We start from the raw sequence: 27,745 nt of genomic DNA, 5'->3' as shown, positions 1-27,745 counted from the left end.
TACTTTACATGGGAGTTCCTCAAGACTAAATGAGGTGAAGAAACCACACTTTTGTGGAGTGGGAGAACACCAGTTTTATGGTGGCTCTCCAGTTCCACCAAAACCTAAGTGACCTCTGTAGTTTTGTTCTTCATCTTTTTTATTTTTATGGAGTCACATAGAGACTCGACAAACTCTGGTATACTTGTATTTTTAACAGTGTATATGAAAGAAACCTTATTCATAAAGTATCTCCTAGAGAATCACAACTACAGTACCTTGGAGATCCTTAAAGGAAGAAATTATACAGAATAGATAACACATAATAATAATATTTTCATATAGCCCTACATACCACATTTTTGCCTCTTCTTTGCACTGTAAACAACAATTTGTATATTTACGTGATCTATTGGTACACAATTTATTGCAGAAGGGGCCATATTACACTAAGTGCCCAGGAGCATTGGTGTCACCTACTTTGTCCCAATGACCTTTTGGTATTTGAGGAGGGGCCACAGAAGCTTCGGTAATACAGACCACACCAGTGCTACATGCGTGGCTGAGCAGTCTCAATGTATTGTTCTCTTGGCCACGACGAAATGAAAATGAGGAAACATATGAATCAACAGTGGTGGCTGTGGATGTTTGGAAAGAGGTGGGTGGTAATAGTGGCCCAAATTCTAATGATTGAGCAAGCCTAATCCTTCTGAGGAGGGTTTGAGGGGTTCCCCCAAACATTTTGGAAAAAAGGGTCAAATAGTGCATAATTGTGAAGCACAATTGTAACAAACATTTGCACAAAAGCTGTAGTCTCTGAAAGAATAGTCACTAAATATTTAATTCCTTTCATTACCTTCAAACCTCCATGGCCTGCGGTTTCCCATGAGTGTCTCTGGAAGCTGCACATTACCGTCAGCATGGTTGGGACAACAGTAGACTTTTAAATACATCACATTCTCACTCAGTCATGCTCTCGTACATTCACCAACACTCATTATCACTCTCAATTTTACTTTCCTCTTACTTATTTTTATTGGTTTACTGTTCCCTGTTTGCTCAAACATACTCTCACTTACACTCACTCACTTATTCATGCACTTTCCATTACTCTCCTTCATTCCCACTCAGTCTCACTCATTTATTCACACTCATTCTCATTCACACTTACAGTTTCTCCTCTCTCTCACACTTTCTCACACACTCATACTCTCGTAAATTCACTTTTACCCTCATGTGTTCATTCTCACTCAGTCTCATATTCACTCCCACTCATTCACTTTCACTTACTTGCATTCACTCTTACTCTCCTCATCCTAACTTACTCATTATCACTCACTTGCACCAGTTTTGTCTCATATTTACTTTCACTGACACTTTCTCACTCTCAGCCACTTTTGTTTGCTCTTGTTCTCTCATTCTCACTCATTTCTTCACACATACTCAATTGCAATTACTCCCTCTCACTCACTCTTTCTCATTCACTTGTACTCAGTCATTCTTTAATACTTGTCCAGACTTACTTCACTTGCACTCACTCTTACTCTCACTCATTCATTCTCACTCTCAGTTTTCACTCACTTATACTCTCATTCGTGTCTCTCACTCACTTGCACTCATTGTTACTTGGACTCACTCATTCATTCTCACTCCATCTAACTCACTGGCTCTCACTCACGCTCACTGATTCGCTCCATCATTTTCACTCCGTCAAACTCCTATTCATTTTTTACTCACTTGCATTCACTCTTACTCTTAGCTTGTTCTCATTCACTCTGACTCATACTCATTGTCACTCACTCTCACCCTCTCACTTTCACTCATTCTTGCTCACTTTCACTCACATACACATGCTTACTCAAAGATTAACATACATCCAAGTCACACATATATTCTCTCTTGCTCTCTTTCTATCGCTCACCGACACAAGTTCAACCACACATGCACACACAACATTTAAAACATTTTTTTTTATCTTGTTGCCTGCGCAGGTCCCGTTTAGGCTCCTGATGGCCCATTTATGCTCTGGGCAGCAGTAAAGTTTTTTCCTGCCTCGGGGATCACTGCAGCATGAAACTGAAAACTTGACCCTTCACCTGTGGCTACTTTGAGCAGTGATGCTTCAGCATGTCAAGGAAGGCGATGTACTGAGACACATCATGCCTTGAGGACAGGGCTAGAACTTGACCAGTCCTCAACAGTCTCTGTGATGGCTGACATAGGCATCTAATTTCCTTCATCAGTCATCATTCCGCCTTAGGTTGCTGCTGGACCTCAGGGTTGGCATATCTTTTAAGTATTTTTTATTTTATAATAAAAACTTTATAATAACTTTTTATAATAAAAAATGTATAATAAAAACTGGTTAGAAAACAAGTTGGGTGCCCTGACACCCACAAGTGCACGCCACCACTGGAAATCAACAACAGATAATGAACAGAAGGAACGCTGGATCCAACATAGATCCATCTAATACTAGTGAATTCGTAAAATTGCCTTACTCCAAGTGTAATGTTCTGAATTTTCAACCATGGAAGGACAAGGCCTAATGGAATAACTAAAGAGTTTGCTAATCAACTCTGACTAGTGTAAAAAGCTGGATATGCCTGCTTGTGCCACTGTGATTGGAAGTGTCAGAAAAATATGACAGAAGATGGTTTGAGCAAAGTTCTGAATAGTTCTTGTTCAGCTGATAATGACTCTTGGTACGATGCTGGCTAACATTTAAAAACAGTGTCATCTGTCACTTTGGATAGTAGGCTGTAGCCAAGGGGACTGTTTTAAAGCAGGAAGGGCTGTCATGATCCAGCTGTGCCTCTGTGGCCCCATTCTACTGGGGGTCTCCTACAGTGGGGACTGATTTGCTAGGTCTTTGCTAGGTCTGATTTTAGCTTCCAACTGACCCTTTTGAAAGACAAAAGGAAGACTATGACCTATTAATTCAGAGCTATTGCATGAACAAGCCATTTAGATGCACGCACATACTCTTAGACACCTCTAAGTTTCTTAGCTGATGTTACATATTATGCCATATGGAGTGACAAGGCTGTGCTTAATGTAGATCCTCTAAGCAAATCCATGCCTTGTTTTAAATTAAAGTCTAGTCACTGCCATTAATCTAACAGCCATTGTTTCTCCATGGCACAACATTCCTCATTGAAGAACACAATGCTAACAAATTTATTTAGATTACACTTCAAGGTACAATTGCTAAATTTGTTCATGTGAAATGTTTTTTTTCAATAAGTGAATTACTCTAATGAATCTTTAACTGTAGCAGTTTCCCAGTAGGTGTCCTAGTTGTGCATTCCATGCTACTTTGGATTTATGAGAGGGTTAGCCCATAACAGTAATCTTCCAACCAGTTTTGGTGAATCAGTCCCTCTGTATCTCAAACATAGTTGATGAGCCTCATCTTGATGTCTGTTTTTTTAATGGGAATTCTGTGCTGTGTGAGATTTCTTATATTGTGTAGTGCTAGGAATGGTGGGAGACCTCTTGGGTTCAGATTTTATTCACATGGCTAAAAGTGAATATTAATTTGAGGAACTGAGATAAGTATGGAAAGTTTTTTGAAAAACACTCATCACAAGTGTCAGCTGTTCTGCAACAAAAAAGATATGTTTCTAAAATAAATAACCAGAATAATCCATAATTGTAGCCATTCTTCACTGATTCAACATGTATGGTCTACAGCAAACTTACAACAGAAAAATTCCCAAAGAGTGATGAAGGACTGTAACAATAGTCTCAATCTCTTACCCATTAGCAGGGTATCACTCTGCAGTACTCACCATTACACCCACCCATGCATCCCAGGCAATTGCTTGATTCTTGGTAGAAGCAGGTCAAGAGCTCCGGCATATGAAATCCTACATAGACAGTAAAGCTCCAAAAACATTGACTTGAGACGTGGAATATCATGACTATCATACATGGACGAAATATTCTATGTATTCTATGCTGATGAGTGGTATAAATGGCAAAAACGATCAAATGGCCATTTTAGAATCTGCAGGTACCTGGAGAACAATCGAAACAATTGCCGTATCATGGTAAACTACACACAGTGTAAGAAGTAAAGTAATCTGCAAGAGACTGTGTAAGCAAATAAACCTTGGATAAACCTTCTATCCGGTTCACTGGACTAGTTAAATGCAATACATTCATAATTGATCAATACTTAATCATGGCTTTGATCGGCAACCTGTGGAGCCTTTGTGTGATAGATGAAATATGGTCATATAGATACCACTGCCTCCTCCCTACCAGCATGATTGTAGATGTGTTTACCTACGTGATTGACAATGTTCATGATGCCGTACTGCACTCTATAGAGTGTCGGAACCAATGGCAAACTTTGTGGTGACCAGTTGCGTTCCACGTCCGCAGCTAAATCAAATCATACAATATGATGCCAAAAAAACAGCCAATATTCACTATGTGAATGCGCCCTTTTTCCGATGATGCCCGCTCATGTCGCTGTCAATGGTTTGCAAGTGAGAAGCTGCAAAGGAGCACTTTCTGATTGTGTCTTTCTTCCAGGGTTATGTTTATTTATGGCAAGGGACTCTGTGTCTGTTAATGGTGTAAGAAGAGTATTTCTTATCAATTGTGTTAAAAAACATGTTGCAGGACAAGTGAAGGACAAAACAATCTTTATTTAAATGTATCTATTCTTTGATGCGTTTCTGGTGTGAATATGCATCGTTGAGTAGGTCAGCAAAACCTCAATATCAGACTTCTGGGTAATGGTTAAGAGGTATTGAGTCAGCAGTTGAGAAAAGCTTCTTTGTAATGTTTGATATATTATGTCTCAAGTCATGGCTCCAATATATTACCTGAAACGTTAGATTCGAGGAAACAGTGTGCGACAGTTATTGACTAGGGGTGATATGCAAATTGAAGAACTGGCTTTTTAAAAACAGTCGCCTCTTGGATAATTTCACAAAAGGTGGTAGTTTCAGCAAGCATTGGCAAAGCCAAGGTCTGCTGTAGGTTGTCAAACATTTTGCTTTGTCAATTTTTGTTTTGTCATTGTATTTTTTTTATTTTTTATAAACTTTATTGTCAGAAAGCTGTTCGGCTCTCATCAATCTAAACAAATAATATAAACAAAAATATTTTTAGTCTCGAAAAGATATTGCCATAGCAGCCCTATGCACAGAAGAGAATCACTTTGTGTGGATGTGGCCCATGTAAATGGGGAGGACAATGTCGTCACTCACGGTGAAGTTAACCAATTGCTAAAGTGAACTTACCCAGTTCTCCATGTTGTATGCTGCAGTGGGTGGAAAATGTAAATAATAACATAACAGATCAATGGATGAAGGCTGGCTAATTTTGAACCTCCCCGCGTTGAAGATATTTTCCAGTGCAGAAGTATTTTCTTTAATGTATATTTTGTTACCCAAAACACAAGCTTAGTAACCTGCATGAACTCGAAAAGGTTGTTGATTGCTCCACTGTTGACGCAGCCTTATAAAAGCCCCAAAACAGGTGTATAATCTTATTATATGGATACCGGGAATTTATGTTTAAGTTTGTTTGCAGAAGTTATTAACAGTACCAGAAACATAGTATTTTCAGTATTAGCTTTGCATGCAGCCAAAAATAAATCCAGAAAATCCTCGGAATGTGTAAATAAAAGGAGTGTGGCCTATCGCTAAGCAATATATCAAGCATGTAATGAGAAGCTTGTAAAGCAAAAGTATAGCAAAGCCTTTAACACAGTAAGAAGTACCTGACCGAACACATTATTAGTGCCTGTCTTCCACTCATTATGAGGGCTGGGCAATTCATTTGAGTTAACGTCCTCTCCAGAGTGCAATAAACCTTAAATAAAAGCATGAACTTTCCTTCCCTTGCCCTCCTAGCTAACACACTGTATGATCTTCTTTAGATAGAAAATGAAACTTCAAATCTTTAGACCAAAGACAGCCTCCAACTTGATGTAGTTGCTAAAATTAGACCTGCAAATATTAAACCCAAGCTATACAAGTCCCCTCCTATCCAGTTTATTGACAAAGACATTAATATAGTTGATTACGCTGCAAATATTGACATTTCTGCTTCTATGTCAAAGTCCTTTTTCTGATAAGGCTGCACAGTTTTGTTAAGGGAAGTGAAGAGTTAGCTGGTTGTAGCCACAGGAGCTGTGCAAGACAGAAGAGATAACAGCGCACAACACATCATCATATCCAGCCACATAAGCCATAAGTTGTAACTGAGACCTTTCAGCTGGAAACAAAGATTTTTTTTTTTAACAAATACCAGTTTAAAAATGTAGATACTTTATTTTACAAATAATGTTACCAATGCACGAGCCTAATACTTATTTGTTTAAATAATGGAAAATATGGGACATAAATATTCTGGATCTGAAGCGTGAGCAGGTAAAACATACGAACTTGACAAAAACACATATTGTGTACCATATTTGATAGCAGAAGAAAAGCCTAGACCACGGGTGGCTAACTTAGGTCTGACTAATAGATTTGTAAATGAGCTTAATCTGCATTCATTTTATGAACTGTATCTTATATGGGAATCCTCAATGACAACTTTTGTATGTGCTTACTTAGAGGTGGGGAAACATGAAGTCATTTAGCAAAGCTCATTGTGTAAATATTGGAACTTTAATATATGCCCACATTTTTGAAGATTCTTTTTAGCTCTCTTTCTTATTTATGTTCATTTATTTAATTATGTGTATATTTAGGATGCCTCTTTTATTCTCCAGTGTCAATGTTTACTTGTGTTTTTCTGCACAATTCTAAACAGTTGGGCTTACAATTACATAGTACTGAAACAGTGCTCCTGAACAGTATGCTTTAGAGTTTAGCTGTAGGCATACGTAGTGAAATTTTTGCCCGAATGCTTTGATACCCTAAATGACTTTGCGCATCTGGCCATTATAGTGTAAAACTGAAAAAGCATTACAGCATTGTAAATCCTTACCTATATATATATATTCACTGAAGAAACAAAGGTTACCCTGGCATTCAAGTTAGGTTCTGAACTTACACACACAAAACCACAGAAATTCAGTTGTTAGCGATATTTCAAGTAAATATAACGCGTGACCTAAGGTAACTATAACTCGTGACCCCACCATGCACAGTTTTCTCATCAATAATTTTATTGGAAATCTTGGAGTCATAATATCAATGATGCCATAGAAGATCTCATCAATGATGAATGATGTGGGGTAATTAGCTGTGTATGGTGTTTAACATTGGAAGGGGGTCCACACAGTCCTGTTTTCTTAGTGTGAGAAGCACCGGGAGTTGGTGGTCCCTGGCACCTTTACAGGCCAAAGAGGGGGGGACCCGCTCCTATTAAATTTAAATATAAACCCCGGGGAGGTGGTGGTTCCCAAGGTTCAAACTGCCCTGGGGGAGGGGGGCTGCATGTACCCCTCTCCCCTTTCCTGACATTAAAATATGCCCCTCTGACCTGCACCACCTGGGGACTGAGAAAAAATAACAGCGCAGGAAACTGTGCTTTTAAAATAAATATTCTCTGGATTCAGGGGTCCACAGCAAGTTCCGGTGGAAAGGTTTTAAAAAAAAAGTTTTTTCCTTAGTGGAGGTCCGTGGGGGACACCAGCATGAGGTCTAGGGGGTCAGGGTATTCCTATCCTGCCCCTTTGTTTTTTTTTCACTTCCTAGCTGAAGTGTTGGCAGTGAATCAGATATCAACATGGGGACTGTTGGATCCATGGAGTATCTGTGTCCCTAGATATCTATATTTCTTTGTACTTTAAATTCTCAAAAACTATGAAATGGATGTACACCAAATAACAAAAAGGGCTCTTTCTGGACCAAGAGCTACCTTTCTGCTAAATCATGTGTAATTCTGTCCTGTGGTTTGGGCTGTAGCTATGTTCAAAATCCCTAAGGCAGACACACACACACACACACATATATATTTTATATATATATTCTCACTTAAAAAAGCAAAGGGACGTTATAGTTAGGCTCTCAAGTAACTATAACTTGTGCCCTAAGGTAACTAGAACTTGCACCCCTGCCATGCACAGATATCTGATGAATAATTTTACTGCAGATGTTACAATTAAATTATCAATGGTGTTATCAAAGATGTCATGAGTGCTGTAATGTGTGGGGAAATTAGCAGTATATGGTGAGAGCACGAGTAACCTTTAGATAGCTTAGTAAATTTTTATGGGTTTTTAAATTCTATTTTCTAACTATAACATTCCTGTTACCTTTAGTTTTTTCAGTGAACTTGTTATGGTTATTTTAATGTAAAATAATTTTAATTACTATAAGGTAATTCAACCACCGCTGCATGCAGTCTTCAGCCATGCTTGGCTGGGGTTGGCTGCAGTGCCTGCCAAGCCCTGCTGCCCACCCCCTATCACCACCCAACATTCCAACATTGAACCATTGTGCGCAGTGGGGGTCGGCCACAGGGCATTGCAGTTTGCAGAAGTGGAGCTTCAATATGGGCATCTGCTTTGTTTGTATCTGTCAATGCTTGCTGGTGAGGTTTAAGTTCTGTAAAATGAGCATAGTGCCAGGACGAATCCTGCCACACATATTAATCAAAGATGAGGCCATCGTTTTGTGCAAAATGTCTACCCAACTTGACTACTTTCTACTGGCTAATTACTAAGTACATCATTGGGTAAATGTATAGTGCATCTCCTACACTACAGCTGAGCAAAGCATGTTAAGGAAATGTCTACAATGACCTTGTGCGTCTGTAACTTTGCCAATGTGATTGTTCATCGAGTGTCCTCATCCATTTTTTATTTTTTGTTTTTTAACTTAGAGAAGATCACAGAGGGAACCTCAAGGTCATTGTGGTCCCAGCCAGCTCCCAACTTCTGTGGGAGCCGGCATTGCTCTCGCAAGCAGGGAGCTGATTTAAATAGCAGCTCCCTTCTTGTGGGAGCCATGTTTTCATCTGTTTTCCTGCATGCATAATTGCATGCAGGGAAACAGATGAAAACTGCAATTTCTTTAAGCTGGAGCTGTTTGACACATCTTGCTTGCAGAAAGAGTTATGTTTGCTTTTGCTTGGTGATAGCTCTCAGCTTCCAGCAAGCAAAAGCAAACAGCCACCTCCTGAGGGTGGGTACCTCGGCAGGCAGCAGGATCCAGTCTTGAGGGTGGTGGTCCCCAAGGCCATCCATGGTTTCATTGTTTAATTTAGCCCTAGTAGGTGGTGATCCTTAGGGCCGGGGGTCCATGACGGACTCCTATATTCACTTCTTACAGCTATGGGGCAGTACACGGGCAGCCCCGAATTAAATCATAAATATTTGCCCCAGGTGGGTTGCAGTCCAAAGGGTGCAGTGGTTGCTGAGCCCTGCATCCATAAAAACGCAATGCCCAGGGAGGTGGCAGTCCCCGGAGCTTTGGAGGGGGCATGAGGGCCCCACTGCATTAATTTATAAATATTTGCCCCGGGAAGCAGCAGTCACCAGGGCACAGGTGATGTCACTCAGGCACCCCTGCCTACATAAAAAGCAGTACCTTCGGGGAGGTGGCAGTCCCTGGGGCTGCAAGGGGGCCACACGGGCCCGCTTGCATTAATTTATAAACATTTGACCCAGGTGGTGGCGGTCCCTGGGGAGATGGGGTGTAGCGCGGGCACCCCCTGCATACATAAAAAGCCATGCCATGGGTTGGTGGCAGTTCCAGGGGCTTTCATAAGTCTTAGGAGGGGGACCTCGTGCAACCTTTCCTATTTTTTTTGCTATGTCTCCATGACCTGGCTCACCTGGGGTAAAATAAAAACCAAGTGCAGGAGCCTGCATTTTTTTAAAATTTAAATTGCAGCACAATTTGCAAATTGTCGAGATTTACACCACTTTTTTTTAAAAGGTTTTCAGCCCTGGGGGGTGCCTGGGGGACCCCTGCACCAAGGATAGTGGAGTAGAGTAGAGGCACCCTTCCCCCTTTTCTTTTTTTATGTTTTTTTGTGAGACTCTGCTGAAATCAAGTCTCAAAATGGCTGCCAACTCTTCCTGGTTTGGGTGACAGCAGACATTCTGATTTATGCACAAGTCAGTATTTACTAATTTGTTGCAACCTTAAACTTACAAATTTGGATTTCCTTTAATTTCTCCTAAACTACTGCACGGACTTATACCAAAAAAATAAAGCACTTTTTCGGAACCAAGAGCTACTTTTCTGACAAAGTTGGCATAATTACGTCCAGCAGTTCGGGTTGCGGTCATGTCTAAAATCTCTATGGGAATTAAAATGGGAAATGCACTTTTTTTTACTCCCCACCTTTTTTTCTCAGCCTCCGCTTGAATGATCACCCAGAAATTTTCCAAGCACAATAAGATTCTAGGGAGCACTATTTTTGGAAAATGTTCAGAATATTCGTCAAGCGGTACCATAGATATAGGCATTTAAAAAAAACCTTATATATAATTACTTCTATACCATGTATACTGCAAACCCAGCAGGGAAGCACCAAAGTATTGTTCCATTTTTACTTGAACCAGAAAGAGGACTAATCAGTGGTGCTGTATTGACGTTCAAGTGAGAATAACGATTTCTCCTCTTAATGAATTGAGGATGATATATTGACAAGTAAAGGAGGTGTAGTTTCAATAAACAGAAAACATCAAGGTATGAAGGTTGTAACTGTGGACAATATTACTGTTCTGTAATCTGAAAGGTAGGCAATGCATGCATCAATAAACCCAGGGCTTTAAGTGGCCTGGTTTTTTCTGGGTCTTAGACTTGGTAGTATTTGAGAATAGACATTGAAATGTGTCCGTATCGGACCATATATTCACACCCTTTCCTTTAATGGGAAAAAACTGTTGATTTCTGAACAATTAATGTAATAAATGTTCTGGTAATCCACGTAAGTGATTTAGTTCCCATTTAAAGTTCACATTTTGCTGAATCTTGCACTCCAAATCGAGTGTTACCTACTCCCAGGTTTTTGTGTTTTCATATTTTTTTTTGTTCCGCATATTAGCCTTGTATGCTGCATACTTTTAACAGCCACTTTGAGAGCACTGGTGCTCAGGTTCTAGGGAGTGCAAGTTTTTTGCAGTGCCTGTCAATCACCCAAAAAGATATTCAGAATAAATGCCCTCTCTGCAAAGTGCACAAAGACATTTGTTGACAAAGCCAAAAAATCCAGTGTTTTTGTACGTTTCTGTCAGTTGTTGTGTTAATATATCTCAGAGAGACACCAAAATACCAGTTGGGCAGCACACAATGGAAATCTCAGAAATGTAGTCTATGTGTTTAAGTCACGCCTATAACTACATAGGCCAGGCCCCTCCAAGACACCCCCACAAATTTTTCATCCCACTTACAGCCCTTTTAGTTTATATACATTTTATTGAATTATACATTACAGATCTTGGTCATTTCAAATAATAATAAACCTATTTAAAATATGAATTAAATATTTAAATGTCAGGGTGTTTTTGTGATCTGGATTAGAAATATTATTTCTAAATTAAATTTCATTTATTTTATTATATCTTTGTCAATAATAGTTATGTTGAATTATTTTCAATTTGTAGTTTAAATTTTTTTTTTAAAATAATTAATAAACTTTATTCTTTCCAGATGTAGTTCTTCGTCCTCGTGTTGGAGATCTCTGCTGACATGTAAAAAGTTATGAGTATTAGCTTTAGAATCATAAATTCTGTTCCAGATGTTTCCACTACGTTAAATAAGGGGTTAAGGACATTTACGTCTACATTTAGATGTAAATGTACATTTGGGAATAATGAATAGCAAAAAAGTATAGACTTACACCTAAGTGCAAGAGTACATTATTGCGTAAATCTACTGCCATCAATTTACCTTTGTAGCTAGGGATCTAGGTACTTCATTAATGGAGTAATAATGACATAGTAGTAAGATCAGTGAGTACCCACGGTGCACAGGGGTGTGATATAGTTTCCACAGACACTACAGTTAAGGAGAAATGTTGTTTACTGAATAAATAAATGTAAAATGAGAGGAGGCAAAATAAAAACATAAATATCCTCAGTGCTCTTACTGAGGTTGCTCCCTCATGTTACCCACGCTGACATGTGAAAGTCAAAGCATTAGCAGATTGCATCGTTCTGTATTTTATGATATAAATGCTGTTATGGCATAATCACTGTAAACTGTATTTTAAAAGTGATTCGTCGTTCTCTAATATTAATCTTAAATAACTTTACTTGGAATAGAAGACATGTGAACTTAAATTACTTGTTAAATTGCTTCCATGGTCTTCCTACTTTTTTATTAAGAAATATTTTTGTTCTACTCAGTTTAATATTGTTTAGATTGGAGTACAAGTTTAGAATATGTTTTAAATTTTCAAGTCTTGACTTGAGGCTGTAAATAGTAATAAGTTATGTTTTTAGTAGTTTTACCTGAAATACATATCAAAGTTCGTCTTTTCAGTGAAATCTGGAGTAGTTTGGTTTATGTTAGATTATGTTATTTTATTATATTATGGTGTGTTGTGACATTCTTTGTTGCGCTAGGAAGTGTATTTATTACATTAAGTATGGGTTTGATGTGCTCTTAATTATCCTATAAAGTAACAGTTTAGTAATGAATATAGAGCCCAAGCCAAGTAACGGGGCAGGTTTGGGAACGGCCATGTTTTGAGATATTTGGCAAAGATTATACATTTTTCGGGTTATGAATGGATTGAAGGGTTAAGTTTCCAAAGGCATCAGCTGAAACACAGAAAGTAATGCCATAAGCCATACATCACAGCTCTTCTGAAATGTCAAGACGCTGCCATTGTTGGTAGTGTTGCTCGTCCTCTTTACCTCCTATTCAAATACGACTGCCGAAATGGATAATGACCTTGCCTTCAAATAGTTCGCAATGAAGGGACCGCATGAATGATTTTACTAACAGGATCTTTGGTAGATTTCTCCTCTGGGGATAAAAAAGATAATTCTAGCAAAGTCAAACGATTCTATTTCAGTTTTTAGGACAGATATACATTTTTAAGGCCTAAATTAGAGGGACAACATTGTGTTTCCTCATCATGAATGAAATACTGTTCGTTAGGACATCGTATTCATTTTGCCTACAGCATTCAATGTCCAAACTTTCTGCGAAACTGTCTCCTTCTTAGAATGGACAAAAGTGCTTCACACAGTACGTTTTGTCTAAGTAAATATAAATATTTTTTGCTATTCGATTTTCAGATTTTTTTTAAATATTTGGCAATTGTTGAAAAAGGATGAGAACATTTTAAAGGACTGTCAACTCCCAAAAACATTTAAAGAAGACAAAGAGGGTGTTATACACATTCAAATGTGGCCTTGTTTCAGTGGTTTAACAACATGTGCTGTCATCTTCTGGAAAACCTTCTCATAAATGAATGGCTCTGTTATTGACAGACAAACTGTATTGTGCACACCTTTAAAGATATAGGCACATATTTGAATGTGAAAGAGGAACTTTCATGTAAAAAGACCGTGCACTGTGTTGGAATGCAAGGTTAACCTTAAATAATAATGCAATAACTCCATGATGTGGCAGATGTAAGTCACATTGTTGTGGTCACAACCTCTTTCATACGGAGTTTGCAGTACCAACGTGCTTTTTTACAATGCAATAAAGCGATTGTAAGACTCAGTAGCTTTTTTCTGACTCTTAAAATTGGTTTAGAAATGGATAAGGAATGGATAAGACCATAACTCTGTTATGGCCTTCAATTGGAGTGAGTGGCATTTTGTGACCTACCTCGTGAATATTAAAAAGGCAGGTCAGACCGCAACTCACTCCGAATCTGAATTTTCAGAACTACCTATTTGTACATAGGTCGGATCAGACAATTATTTACTGTCTGCAAATTGTGATCAGTATTTTGTGAGTAATAAATAATATATCTTCTCTTTTATTCAATTTCCACAACCAGACATTGTAGTGAACATGCTCGTGATATCAGGGTTGAAGGGGTAAATAACAACATTTCTGTAAAAACGATCAAATCAGCCCTGCACTGTATACTGTGAGTACTTATAGTGAGCAGGCCACACCATCTGGAGTGCACTTGTTGGAGTGTACCCCAAAGAAATGTTTTGAAAAATGATCCTAAACTGTGCATAAAACAGCTCAATGTTTCAAATACATAGGATAAGTGATGTCAAGACTGGGTCACGACATTTATCCTGCACTAAAATCAGCCTCTAGCTTGCAGCCAACCTGAAAAGTTGCAGAAATCCTCAAATGCAGCCTGACCTTGCATAACATTTCTATTTGCTACAGCAGCACAGACAGATAAGCGAGACACTAAGGTGTAGGGGGTTGGTGTTTTCTGAGATGAGACTACAGGTTATGCTGTTATATAGATATTCCACAGGTGCTGTAAGTTTTACCCATGAACTGAGATAACAAATGCCACTTTTCACCATTTGCGGGACAAACACAATATAGAATAAAGTTTTTCAACGTTATTATTTGCTCAGGCATCTCAATAACGTCATTTCATTAGTGACATTGAAGTTGTGAAATGGTATTAGTGACATCACATCAGAGCCATCTCAGTCATGACATCACAAAGTCTGCCTCAAAACAAACATATCACGATTATGACATTGCAATTGTTCGGTTAAAATAGTGAAATCCCAATTTCAACATACTCATGGTATGAGAACAATCAGACCACAATTGCAACAGCATATAAAGTGTTATCGTAATACACTTTGTGGGATCACAATAGTGATATCAATCATCAGTATCAAAATCGTGAATTCCTAATCGTGTTATGACCTCCAAATGGTGACCCTAAATAATAGTAATACAATATTGATAAACCGATAGCAATATCACACAACTGAGATCACAATAATGGTGTCATAATATGAGGGAACACTCCCCTAGGTTAAATAATGAATCACCCGATGGGCCAAAATGTGCACACAAAAAAAGATAAAGGGGGTCATTCCGACCCCGGCGGTCAAGGACCGCCGGGGCCGGGGATGCGGGAGCACCGCCAACAGGCTGGCGGTGCCCCGCAGGGCATTCTGACCGCGGCGGTTTGGCCGCAGTCAGACCAGGAAAACCGGCGGTCTCCCGCCGGTTTTCCACTGCCCTGGGAATCCCCCATGGTGGCGCAGCTTGCTGCGCCGCCATGGGGGATTCCGACCCCCTCACCGCCATCCTGTTCCTGGCGGCTTCGACCGCCAGGAACAGGATGGCGGTGAGGGGTGTCGTGGGGCCCCTGGGGGCCCCTGCAGTGCCCATGCCAATGGCATGGGCACTGCAGGGGCCCCCGTAAGAGGGCCCCACTTTGTATTTCAGTGTCTGCTTTGCAGACACTGAAATACACGACGGGTGCCACTGCACCCGTCGCACATACCCACTCCGCCGGCTCCATTCGGAGCCGGCTTCCTCGTGGGGAGGGGTTTCCCGCTGGGCTGGCGGGCGGCCTTCTGGCGGTCGCCCGCCAGCCCAGCGGGAAAGCCAGAATGGCCTCCGCGGTCTTTCGACCGCGGAGCGGCCATATGGCGGCTCCCTCCAGGCGGGCAGCTCCCGCCGCCCGCGGGGGTCAGAGTGACCCCCAAAAAAATGCCTGATAGTTGGGTGACTGGACATTTTACCTCAACTATGCGAATCTAAATGGTAGTGCGGGTGCCATCCATTCATTAAGGGAAGAAGGTGCTTATAAAATGGAGTATATTTCGGTTGAAAACACATTATTCACGTGGGTGTGGAACCTTTAACACCCGACTCATAGCAGAGTTAACAGGAGCTATTCTCTCATGTCACTAAAAGCACTAAGGCGAAAATTAAACTACTTTTCAGAGCTTCACAATGCAAGCGCCAGATATTTTCGAGCAAACAAAAATATTTGACAAACGCACAGAAGAAACAGATAGGAGAAACCAGTGCTTAATTTGTGCTTGTTGTGTCCGGTTCTGAGCACCAGCTCCTATTTTTGAGGGCCGGGGCTTATTCTTCTGCCTCAACCATTTGCTGCGAGCAAAAGACACATATGGGAAAGACGGAGGAAGGGAATAACGAAAAAGCGTCACAAAGGAAGAAAGTAGAAAGCTGCAAGAGTGAGCTGAAGGGGCAGGGAGTGGCTTTTTATGGATTGAAGAGGCCGGAGATGGCGTCAGGATTACGCCTCCTCAGTATCCTGTGCTCGCACATTTAATTGCAGCAGCCGCGTGTTTAAGAGGAGGGCATTGGGCACCGGCACCTCTTCGTTTACAAATTAAGCACTGGGAGAAACCCATTCCATAATACATGTACTACATTTACTGTGTGCATGTACTTGAACGAAGCAGGAGTGACAACTGTTTAAACGAACTGAAACTAAACAACGGGTCCAAAATGATGTTTTGTCCTCCCTTTATTTCTCCCAACTGTGAGTGAACTCTTCTAAGTTTGGAAGCTGTGAAATTAGCTTACAAGTTAATAGTAAGTGCGGAAAACTCTGCAGTCGGGGTGGAGAACATAAAAAGATAAGCCAGCCTGCCCTTTCTTTTTATGCGCAGAATCCTCAGCCGCACCTGCTGAGTATCCTTAGTAGTGAACTTACTATCATTCGTAGTTCGTGATTATAAAAACATACTAAATTTACACAAGAGTGTAAGCTTAACTTTGTGAATCAGGCCCATCAAGGCTTAACCGCGGCCAAGGTATATCAGTGAGCTAAGTTATATCACAAAATTCAGCTTTGTGCCTTCGCCCTCAAATATTAAAGGATTGGGGTTCAGGCTCTTGATCAGGTATATATGCTCCTAAACTTCGCCACCTTCACCTCTCTTGAGAGGTCAATGAGATTAGGGGTGTGAGAAGCTTCAAAGTTCTAGGCATCTCAACTTTGCAATTTATTTAAAAACAACTTTAGCTATGCAATGTTAATAAAGCACAATAAAATAGGAGTCATTTTCTTACCTGGAACAATTTTGATGCTACGCATAGCTGAGGGCACAAAAATTAGCGCTCACTTGGCACTCAGTTTTGTTTTGCATTGCCCAAGCACACACCTCCTATAGCTGCACTTCCGGTAGCATACAAAGGAGCTTAAGTTGTTAGCTGAGTGGTAGCCATGGTGCTTCCCTGCTTCCACTCAGAGCTAGGGGAGCCCAGAATTCAGAAGCACTCAGGTGGTGGAAAAAAGTGAATTACACCCCTGGACAAATTAAAAAAACCTGCGTTTCTTTGCAAAGTGCAGAATATTTTACTAAGTTCTTGATAGAGGGATCACTTTACCCACTCCTACTTAACATGGATTCTTAACAGGGAAAAAAGGCTTCTGGTCTGAGGAAGAATTTAGAGTACTCTTGCTACATTGTTATCCTAGCCACTTAAAGAAATGGAAGCCACACCAATAATGTAATCAGGCAGGACTGAGATGTTACAAACCGAAAGAGTGGTTATATGTATTATTTAAAAAATAGAAGCAACCCAACATATTCTACTCCATCTCCATTATTGTATTTGATTACTGTGTGATCTCCGCTCATGGTACTAATACAAAGGTCTTCAATGACCTATGTACATTGTTTGCCCACACAGTATGGTTTATCTTTTAGCTTGGTGAACAGGCCACGCTTGCTAAGAGCAAACTATGTTAATGGATGACTTAGTACAATTGCTTAGCCTCATCAGTTTGAAAACACTGCCCAGTTCCATTTTGCAGAATCACACTACACCAGCCTCACTGTTTACTAGAGATTAAACACATATATGCAGACAAGGCAATCTGGATGTTTTTCCTGAACCTGCAAACACAAATGGCAATCAGAGGTATAAAGTTGCTATTGCTTACCATCATCCAAGTATGCTTGGTCCAGGTTTTGCTCCTGTTTAACAGTGACTCCAGTTGGTCCAGTTTCTTTCTGATCACTAGCAGGGGTTATGGTTTTAGCAGGCCTTGGGGTGCTCGACTGCTGCTGAATCACCGTAGGGTATGAACTTGGACTAACCCTCTGTGGTTGGCTCACTTGTGACTGACTAGACCGGGACACACTAGATGCAAATGTGTCACAGTGTGTTATATGCTGAGAGTCCTGCTGGCTTCCACACCTCAGTTGCTGACTGTTTGGTGAAAAGTGAATAACAGGGGAAGGTTGATGGTTTGAAGGAGAGTGGTGGTGCATAGCTGAGGAATGACTAGGTGAACCTGCATGAACCAGCACCGATCTGTGGGCATCTGCAACTGTAATTTGTGAGGCCATTAAGGCAGACTGTTGGTAGGCTAGTTGGCTTGGGCTAAGGCTCTTGCTTCGCTGGTAGATGACACTTGTCGGATTCAGCTCTTGATATCGAGAATCTGGAGTGGAAAGATTTGAACGCATCTGTTGACAGGAAGCCACATTGGCCACATGACAGGGAGGGGATTCATTGATCACCTGATGTGGTGAATAATAAGACATCATTGGTAATGTTCTTAAACCGCCATACACTGCGTTGCCAACAGATGGCGAATTGTAGTCATCAATCGGCTCAGTTTTGATTGAGGGAACTAGAATGAAAACAGTTTGTTGCATGTAAGTATTAGGCAGTCTTCATAACAAGTCACATACATTGGAATGATTGACTTTTACATTTAGTATGAGTATTCATCCCATGGCTAAATTTAATATTCTAATTAATAATAATGCTGTACTTTGTGTGGCCACCAGCAATACCACTTTATTACTCACCATGACACTCAAAATATATCATAGCCGGGGTGTAGCTTCAGGGGAGCTGTTTGGTGTGCTACAACCTACAAATATTTTTGGTCTATTGTAAAAATTTGGGTACAGGGGATTTATGTGGGTATCGTGAGGTGTTTATCAGATTTAACCTGGGATTTTTACATTCACACACAGACAAAAACACACACTGGTCTTTGTTTTAAATGTCTTAAAAATTGTGTATTTTACAAAATAATTAGTTTAAGTACCTCTAACAATCTGCACACCTCTCCCTTTCTACTGCTTCTTAAGCACCACCCCTCTCCATGCCCTGCTTTCACATAAAGTATTGTAACCAGAGTGATTGATGGAAAATCTGAACCTCAATCTTACTGCTCAAGCTTCGCCCCTCATCATCGCCCAAATATGCCTCAACAAAGTTAAAGTGACAGGGTTATTAGGGTATGTAAACCATTCTGATACCTTTTGATTTTTAGTCAGTAAACAGAGGGTGTCAAAACTTGAGGGTAAGGGAGGAAATAAAACCGTGTGATGGGTACAGAAAAATTGTTTGCATTTTCTATTTATTTAAGTCCCTGATTTAGAGTTTGATGGACGAATTATTTTGTCACGATGTGACAGAAATCCCATTTGCCTTACAACAAGTGCGTTATATCTTATGGCACTTGTAATTAGACGGAGGGGATATCTGACACACTCATCAGCCAACCTCTAAATCAGGCCCTACATTTGCAAAATAGGAAATCTGGCAGTTGCTGTAATTAATTCTATTACACTTTTACTCAAATTTTATTTTGTTTAATACTTTATGATATGAGTAAAATCATTTGTAGCTTAATAATGTTAATAAAGTTAGATTTTCTTTCCATAATAAACAGATATATATTTCGGCCTTCACCATGAAAATGAATGAGGCCGATAACCTATGTTATTTATATCATCTATAATAATAAACGTACTTTCACAAATGTATTATTACAGTGAAAAGGACAATTTGGAGTCTAATACTAGAGTACAGGAAAATTAACATCACAAACACACTTTGGGACATTTTTACAAGTCCCTACCGCCACCTTACACCACCCTAGCATAATTGTTTTTACGCTAAGGCGATGTTAAGGAGGTCTTTCTCCTGCAGCATATTTACAAAGTGACGCCATGCTTTCATTGCGCCACTTTGTAACCCCTTGCGCCACATTATGCCTGCGCCAGGTATAATGTATGTAAGGGGGCGTTCCGATGCAAGGAGGCCCAAAAAATGGGGCACTGACATTTACAATATTTCACTGCACCATTTTTTCTGTCATTTTTAGCGCTTGCTCAGAGCAGGTGTTAAAATGACGCACCCATTCTAATCAATGAGCCTCCCTGTGCTTTGCTGCACTAGCATCAATTATTTGACGCTATTGCAGCAAAGTGCCGCAATAGCATTAAACATTTTGATGCTATTTTCCTAACAACCACCATGGAGCGCCATATTGTAAATATAGTGCAACCATAGTATCGTTAAATGGGACAGGGGCGACGCAAGTAAAGTGGTGCACTGGTAAATATGCCCTTTGTACCTCATCAGAGATTGCTGGTATCAATAATTTTACACAAGGGAACCACTCTCCTAACACTCACAAAATCTCTTTGGTGTGATTTTACCTTCCTGCAGAAATGTAATACCTTGCACCCTATTTTCATTTAAATACCTCTCGGTAAAACAAATTCACAGGGAAAAATGTCATGGCATAAACTATGCATGCACATGTGCTGAGTATATTGTACTATTTATTACCTTTCTAGAGGGATGAAAAGGGAGTGGCATTATGACTCACCTTGAGGTCTTGCCTCTAGGGAGTCCTGGTCTCTCCACACACTCAATAATTGCAATTAATAGCATATTACACTCTGTGACCATGCATATATTCTAAATATATATATGTTTATATATATATATATATACATATATATATATATATATATATATATATATATATATATATAAATGCAGGCATATAGCACTGGCATTGTCAGTGATAAAGCTTTGTGCATATAAATTATTTTATGGCTGATGAGTGGGGGAGCAATTAGAACCACATTTTTCATTGAGTACAGTCAAAATATCTGCCACATGTTACCCATCCACATGCAAATATTCGCATAGCCACGAGGACCAACATATTGTATTTCTTATGTGCAAGAAAAATAGCTTCAAGAAGGCCTGGTGATCTTACCTGGGAGGTAAGTGAAATGCTGAGGTTGGCTCTTCTTCCTTTTCCCATTGATGACATAAAAATTCACTTTCACAGGTGTGTGGATGTGCTTGTTCCGATACTCTGGAACCTCTACAAAGAGCATGCTCTGAAATGATATGTACATTCTTATTGGAAGACAAAATAACAGCCCGTGCTAAGCACTGGTTCATAAACATCAGTTAGACAGGTGTGTTTTACAGCACCTTAAACTCTCCGTATCGCAATGTCCCCTAGATTTAATAAAAGTATTTTTAGAGCCTCGTGACATCAAAACAACCTCAAATAGTATATTTGTATCTACAGTTGGAACAATCCAATATCTTGCTCATAAAATAATTCACGAACATTTGGCAGATACATGCAAGTGGAATGATTTGCACAGGTTATGCACCGAGGTGTACGTGATTCATATATATTCTGATCAAGTGTATGTTTTCCCTAATTCTCAGCATTGAGGAGATTCCCTAGGCATAGATTTAGGAAAGTTGTGAAATTTGAAAATAACGTGTAATCATGTTTTCTTTTCATATATAATAATTTTCAGGAAAATGGTTTGCACAACACATCAAAATACTTTCCTCGTCATATACTACTTAATCAAGTAGCTGTACTTTAGAAAGGCAGATAATCATGTTACAAAGATTAAAAATGTTTGGGAATAAGTACAGACATGACGGTGTTTGCGTCATTTACACTGAATTCCTTGACACTCCACTGACACCCTTCCTTGAATTATCACATTATACTCATTACTGCAGAACATACGAATATGGAAGTGACACGGACTTTATGCAGCTTATATGCAAACAAGACTAGACTTTTGCTGGCTGAACTTAGACATGTGCGACTTTGGAAATGACATACAGGTTGCTATGATAAAGTTATGATTTATTCCATACCTTCCTTACACAATGAAAACCGTTTTGTGAATCGGACCCAACCATCTTTTACCAGTCAGAGCCCATCGGCATTTTTTCATTATCAATTCTAAATCTCTTCTCCTTCTCTGTCATAAACTACTGCAACTATCTCTACAACTTCCTACGTGTTCTTTTTGTGTGTCAGTCTCACGTCCTATATATAGATGCTTTTGTTACTTGTTCATCTATGCCATATTCTTTAGGCCCTGGATGATTTACCAACACAACTCCAATACCAGCAGTTTCGAAATGGGATATTGAGGCACCTTCTTTGTTCAATAAATGTCTACTGACAAGTTGGTAGCAACAGGGGTGGTGGAACCAGTCCCAAGCTAAGAGGGTCTACTGCACCCCAGTTATATCTCTGGGTAGGACCCAACCAGGTGGCTTGGAGGTCTATTTATGTATCTTGCTTTAGGTCCCCTTGACACCCTTGCTGCACCACAGAGCAGCAGTAAAGCCATGATACTGGAGATATAGGGGGTCATTCTGACTCCCGCCGGCCGCGGTAACTGCGGTGCCGGCGGGAGCCGCCAGAATACCGCTGCGCGGTCAGAAGACCGCCGCGTTTATTCTGTGTTTCCCGCTGGGCTGGCGGGCGACCGCCAGAAGGCCACCCGCCAGCCCAGCGGGAAACCCCTTCCCACGTGGAAGCCGGCTCCGAATGAAGCCGGCGGAGTGGGAAGGGTGCGACGGGTGCAGTAGCACCCGTCGCGATTTTCAGTGTCTGCATGGCAGACACTGAAAATCTTTTAGGGGCCCTCTTACGGGGGCCCCTGCAGTGCCCATGCCATTGGCATGGGCACTGCAGGGGCCCCCAGGGGCCCCACGACGCCCCTCACCGCCATCCTGTTCCTGGCGGTCAAAACCGCCAGGAATAGGATGGCAGTGAGGGGGTCGGAATCCCCATGGCGGCGCAGCAGGGCAGCGGAAAACCGGCGGGAGACCGCCGGTTTTCCGTTTCTGACCGCGGCCATACCGCGGTGGTCAGAATGCCCTTGGGAGCACCGCCAGCCTGTTGGCGGTGCTCCCGCGGTCGTTGACCCTGGCGGTCAATGACCGCCAGGGTCAGAATGACCCCCATAGACCTTTAAACGATGGTCTGCTCTCCTTCATGTGCTTGTATACATTGTTCCCTCAAAAGTACAATTCTCAAACACTCAGTGGTGAAATATTGTCTTTCATACTTACAGACTGGCTCTTGTCTTTATCAACTGTAGCTTCCATTTCCCAAATCTGCTGACCATCTAAAATAATATGGGAATATAATATATTTTAATCTTAAGTAAACTTTATCCTTCTGTACCACTGTGAAAAGCGTTAATGTTCCAAAGCTGAAACAGAATTTGTAAATACAATCCTGGAAGACCACATTAACCTGAAGGGGGTTCAGATTCCCCAATTTGTCTATTTTCATCGATCCAATTCAATTGATCTTTATTCGACAAAAAGCAATGCCATATAAAATACGTAAGCGAGATAAACCCCCTTTAAAACAAGATTAGTATTACATAAGAATATAACATGCCTTTCATCACCTCTTTCATCATATTACTTGTCAATTATAGCTGGCTAAAAAATCGATACATAATTAGTGGCTAGTTATTGAAAGAATGAGAGAGAAGATCAATGTGATCTGAAATTGGCTTCACACAACAGTGGGATTAAAACGTTTTTCCAGACACGAAAAATAAATACATCACCATTTTAAAAAAGTAAAGCATGATTTTATAATATTCTGCATGGGTGTAACTTTCAATTCTATTACTTCAGTGTAATGTCATGTTTTTTCGGCGGAAATATAACTAATTTCGTACTTACTATTAAATAAGATAATTTTCAACTATATTGCAGTTTAAAAAACTGCTGTTATCTCTTTGCGACATGTAGGTACATGGAAATAGCAATCTGGTGAGTGGTGTACTAGAGTTGGACTGCTTAGCATACTTTTGTATTTTCGTGTGATAGAAGTATAGAGCTATAAATTGCAAAGTGATCCAGTAAGTCATGCTTTATGAACTGAAGGCTATCTCAGGTATGTACGTCGATTTTTAGTTGTTTTGTAAAGGGCTACTACAGAATCCATATGCCAAATTGACTTGGAAATATTGGACCTTAGTTATAGTTTGGCAGACAGGATACTCCAACAAAAACATGGCAGATATCCCGTTCACTGTATTGCAAGTCCTTAGGCTGTAATGCACTTGCAATAGGACAGAGGGGTTATGCACCACGTTCAGGATGCAATCATATAATAATTTGTAAATAAAAACGTGCCTGTGCCCAAGCTCTCCTCTGAAAAACGCGGCTGCTGCAATTGAATGTGCGAAAGGAATACTGAGGCAGCGCAATCCTGAAGCCATCTTAGGCCTCTTCTATCCATTTACAGCCACTCCCTGCCTCTTTAGCTCACTCTTGCAGCTTTCTGCTTTTTCCCATTGTGACGCTTATAAGAATAGGTGGCTCCGGTGCACTATGTGGAACAGCTGTTTTAAAGAATGATGAGCTAGATTTGACTACTCTTGTCATGATTCAGGATCAACAATACAGCTTTTCCTAAGCGAATAATTCAGCCAGTATTACCGACATGGCGGGGTCAGTGGTGTACCTACACTTGAGAGGCTCCCCCTCCAATGTACATGGAGCCCCCCCCCCCACACAGGACTCATTCAGGAGCTCTGAGGCCATAGCACTGTGATCAGTGGCCCCTTGGAGCTCGGGGCCCCTCGCACCTCGAGAGCTGCGGGGGCCTATCCTACACCACTGGACAAGGTAATTTCCTGCAGGGTAATATCACAATTTGGTATTACCTCACCATTACGAGTTTTTACGTTCATAATGGGGTCTAACCCTGAAAATCTGTGTTTGAGCACTGCTTTTTCTTGTTTTTCCCGCTGTTCAGACCCTTGCTCCCTTCCACATTTCTCCAGATGTAATTACTTGAAATTTGAAGTGATATTACCGCAAGACGTATAGCCACATGTGTTTTATCACACTACCCCAATCCCGATTTGAGCAGAAACAGAAGCTCGCATTGAAACTGAAATTACTTAAACTGTCGTACAACTTCTTCAGAAAAAATCATGGCACATATTATGGAATTTTTCGAGTAATTCTGCAGATGCAGCTCTCAACCTCATTCTCTGCTCCTTTCTAACTAAAAACCCGATGTGAATGAACTTTAAGGTTGCTGCTGTTGCCCGTTGCTTTTTGGGTTATGGGACTGCTGTAAGTGACTTGATATGAGAAGGCGGCACATTTTATATCCAAGGGACAGTTGAAGTGGGCCCTTGACAATGAGTCTTCCATGAGACAGTCATGCTGTTTGGAAGCTCTATTAATATTCATGTGACCTTTCATATGCAACAGTAGTGTACATGACTAGTACCTAGACTCTACAGCAAAGTACACAAACATTCCCTGAAAAAACATTGATTAGCAGAAAGTTCCACGTGGGCATGTTGACATGATCAGACGTTGACCACCTTCTGCCAGATCCCGCAAATTCTTCATCAATGGCAGTTGGTTATAAGCTGTGGTACAACACTGATTCTGTGACTCAATGCGATTGTAATTTACTTTACACATAGGAAACATATGCATTTTACCCTCTTCACCAAGGGGACACTATTTTATTTACATAATGACAAATCCCAAATTCCCCGAGAGCATTGATAGTGCTTGATAGCCATATTTCCTATTATTCACAGCATTTGTTCAAGGCACTATTTCATGTTATTTATTAAAAAACAAGCAATTATCTAAAATATTTCTAATTCTATAAGCACTAAAACATGCATGAATATTTGAACTATAAGGGTCTTTCTCACAAAGGTGGGAAATTAAGACTCTTGAAATTAATTTATAAAATTAAAATTATGCTTTCTTCACTGTATGTGATTACACCATCGCCAAGTGATCTGTTTAGTTAATATTGTGTTGATGTATGTCATGTTGACATATGGAAAATATCCAATAACTGGAAATCAGATTCACAATTACACAGAAGCCAGGCAGAGAGGTTTGCCCATCCCTTCCAAAGGACCAGACTTTATTGTATTATCAAATTTCCAAGTGAGGGGCTTTCGAGAACACTTATAATTAAAATATTTCCACGAGAGAGACATGAATCCAACAATAATATTACTTTTTTTTTTCAAAAGGAGTTTTCATTTCATTATATTTATTTTATGATTTGGAATTCAGTTGTAAGGCATCTGAGACAAGTACCAAATCCTAATGTACTGATTTTCCAAGTTTAATAGAATATGAAATTAATACATTTTCAGACTTGAACCTAAGCCCAGATAATAAATCTGTCTGAGTTCAGAGTCATCGAAAATTGAATTTTTAGAAGGTGTTATGTTGTCCTTTCTGACTAAAGTTAATATTTTCAAACCTTAAACTTCTAGAAAGTATTTCGTTAGAACGTACTGAAAAAAAAGAGAGGGAAAGTGTGCAGTGAATAGTGAATAGCTCATTGTGACTTGTATGTAGAGCCACTTCAGAGCCACAAGTGATCCTCTCACTCCTATTCTATTGGGCCTCAAAATACTGTGTCAAGGCCATTACTTAAGATGATTAATGGATAATAACAATGTGTTGATTTCAAAATAAAGACTGCCATTTATTACGTATGTATTTCATCACTTAATTTCTCTTTTAGTTGTTGACACTACTTATTTGTAAAATAGAAAAAAATTGCAAGGGCTCAAAGTTTTTCTTCGGAGCTTGCTACTAACGTTGTTGAGTACCAAGATTGAATAGTTTTGATATCACCTCATTTCTCATTCCTGCACCACCCTGTTTATCTACATCTCTGCCTTTCAGGTGTTTTTAAACCGTGCGTTCTCTCTTTGTCACAGTTTTTCTCTTCATTTTGCGTTCTCACCTATTTTCCTTTGTCTCTCTGCATCCTCTAGGTAAAAGCTAATGATTATTTAATGTTTCGGAAAATAAAAAAAGTTTTAAGGGGAATTCCCCAGAAGAGTCTCAGACTCGTTCATTATGTTTGGTAGAATCAAGTGTTTCCCCTCTGCTAATTGTTTCCTATTCGGGACAAAGGAGTATGGGAACATGGCTATTACTGTCGAGCGAAACTTTACTTAGATATCAGTGCCTATTGGCCTTTTCCTATGCTATGCTCCCAACATACTACTGCTACAGTTGATTTCTTATTGCCCCGATAACTTGTCGTGATATCCTGACCCAACTATTTCCCTGATCCACAGCTCCACACCACGTTTTCATTCTTTTGAAACTGCAAGCGGTAAAATCATTGCCCTCAAGCTGTGACGTTGTTTTCATAACTCTTTTAGAATTTCGAGTCTGGGCTTTTTCTTAAAAAGGACTGCCAGGGAAAACAAGCAATGTTATATTTTGCTGAGTAAAGTATTTAGATTTGTACTCCAGGGATAGTATAAGGCACATTGAGACAATAAAGGTCTGAGTGACATTTTGAGGTCTAGGAAAGAAAACTTTTGCATATTGGCCACATTAAAGTCAATTTTACTTGCGGATCTTACATTCCATACTAGGCACTGAATTATTGCGATATTGTGATATGTTGTGTTAGCTGCGTATGAAGTAACTCATGTCAGTCGTACACAACTATAGAGTATGGCGAGCCCTTGGATATGAAATGAACAAAAATGGACAGGTAAAGAGTACTAAATAAATAAAAGTGGAGAGTTGTTTGAGGGTCAAAGAAGATAATGAGTAACTTTGTATGTATGACTAGTTCTCCATCTCATTCTGAGATGGTTTGTTTATGAGTCTAAATTCATCTGGTATGGTCTTTCGGGGACACAATTCTCATCTTCAGCCCCTTATCTCACAATCTGGCGGTGTGTTCAAGAAGATGGGTTGACTAGTTTCAGCACTGTCATTTTGATAGTAAGTCTTACCATACACCTGCTGCAAGATTTGCAGTTATATCAAACAAGGTTCACTTACTCAGTTTGATG

General features: G+C 40.0%; 1 protein-coding gene across 3 annotated transcripts in view; it reads right to left on the bottom strand.

Moving 5' to 3' along the window:
• NFATC2 (nuclear factor of activated T cells 2) overlaps window positions 1–27,745 on the bottom strand; it is a 393,751-nt gene that overhangs the window by 80,056 nt on the left and 285,950 nt on the right. For all 3 annotated transcript variants that reach the window (XM_069243636.1, XM_069243634.1, XM_069243633.1), the window contains exons 7-9: window positions 22,971–23,026; window positions 20,839–20,965; window positions 17,743–18,438 (exon numbers count right to left, since the gene is read on the bottom strand). In XM_069243636.1, the coding sequence (XP_069099737.1) occupies window positions 17,743–18,438; window positions 20,839–20,965; window positions 22,971–23,026 (879 nt within the window). The remainder of the gene's footprint in view (window positions 1–17,742; window positions 18,439–20,838; window positions 20,966–22,970; window positions 23,027–27,745) is intronic.

This window comes from Pleurodeles waltl, chromosome 7, assembly GCF_031143425.1.
Source record: "Pleurodeles waltl isolate 20211129_DDA chromosome 7, aPleWal1.hap1.20221129, whole genome shotgun sequence".
Lineage (NCBI taxonomy): Eukaryota > Metazoa > Chordata > Amphibia > Caudata > Salamandridae > Pleurodeles > Pleurodeles waltl.
The sequence above is the reverse complement of the archived record's forward strand: the minus strand, read 5'-3'. Positions and strand labels throughout refer to the sequence as shown.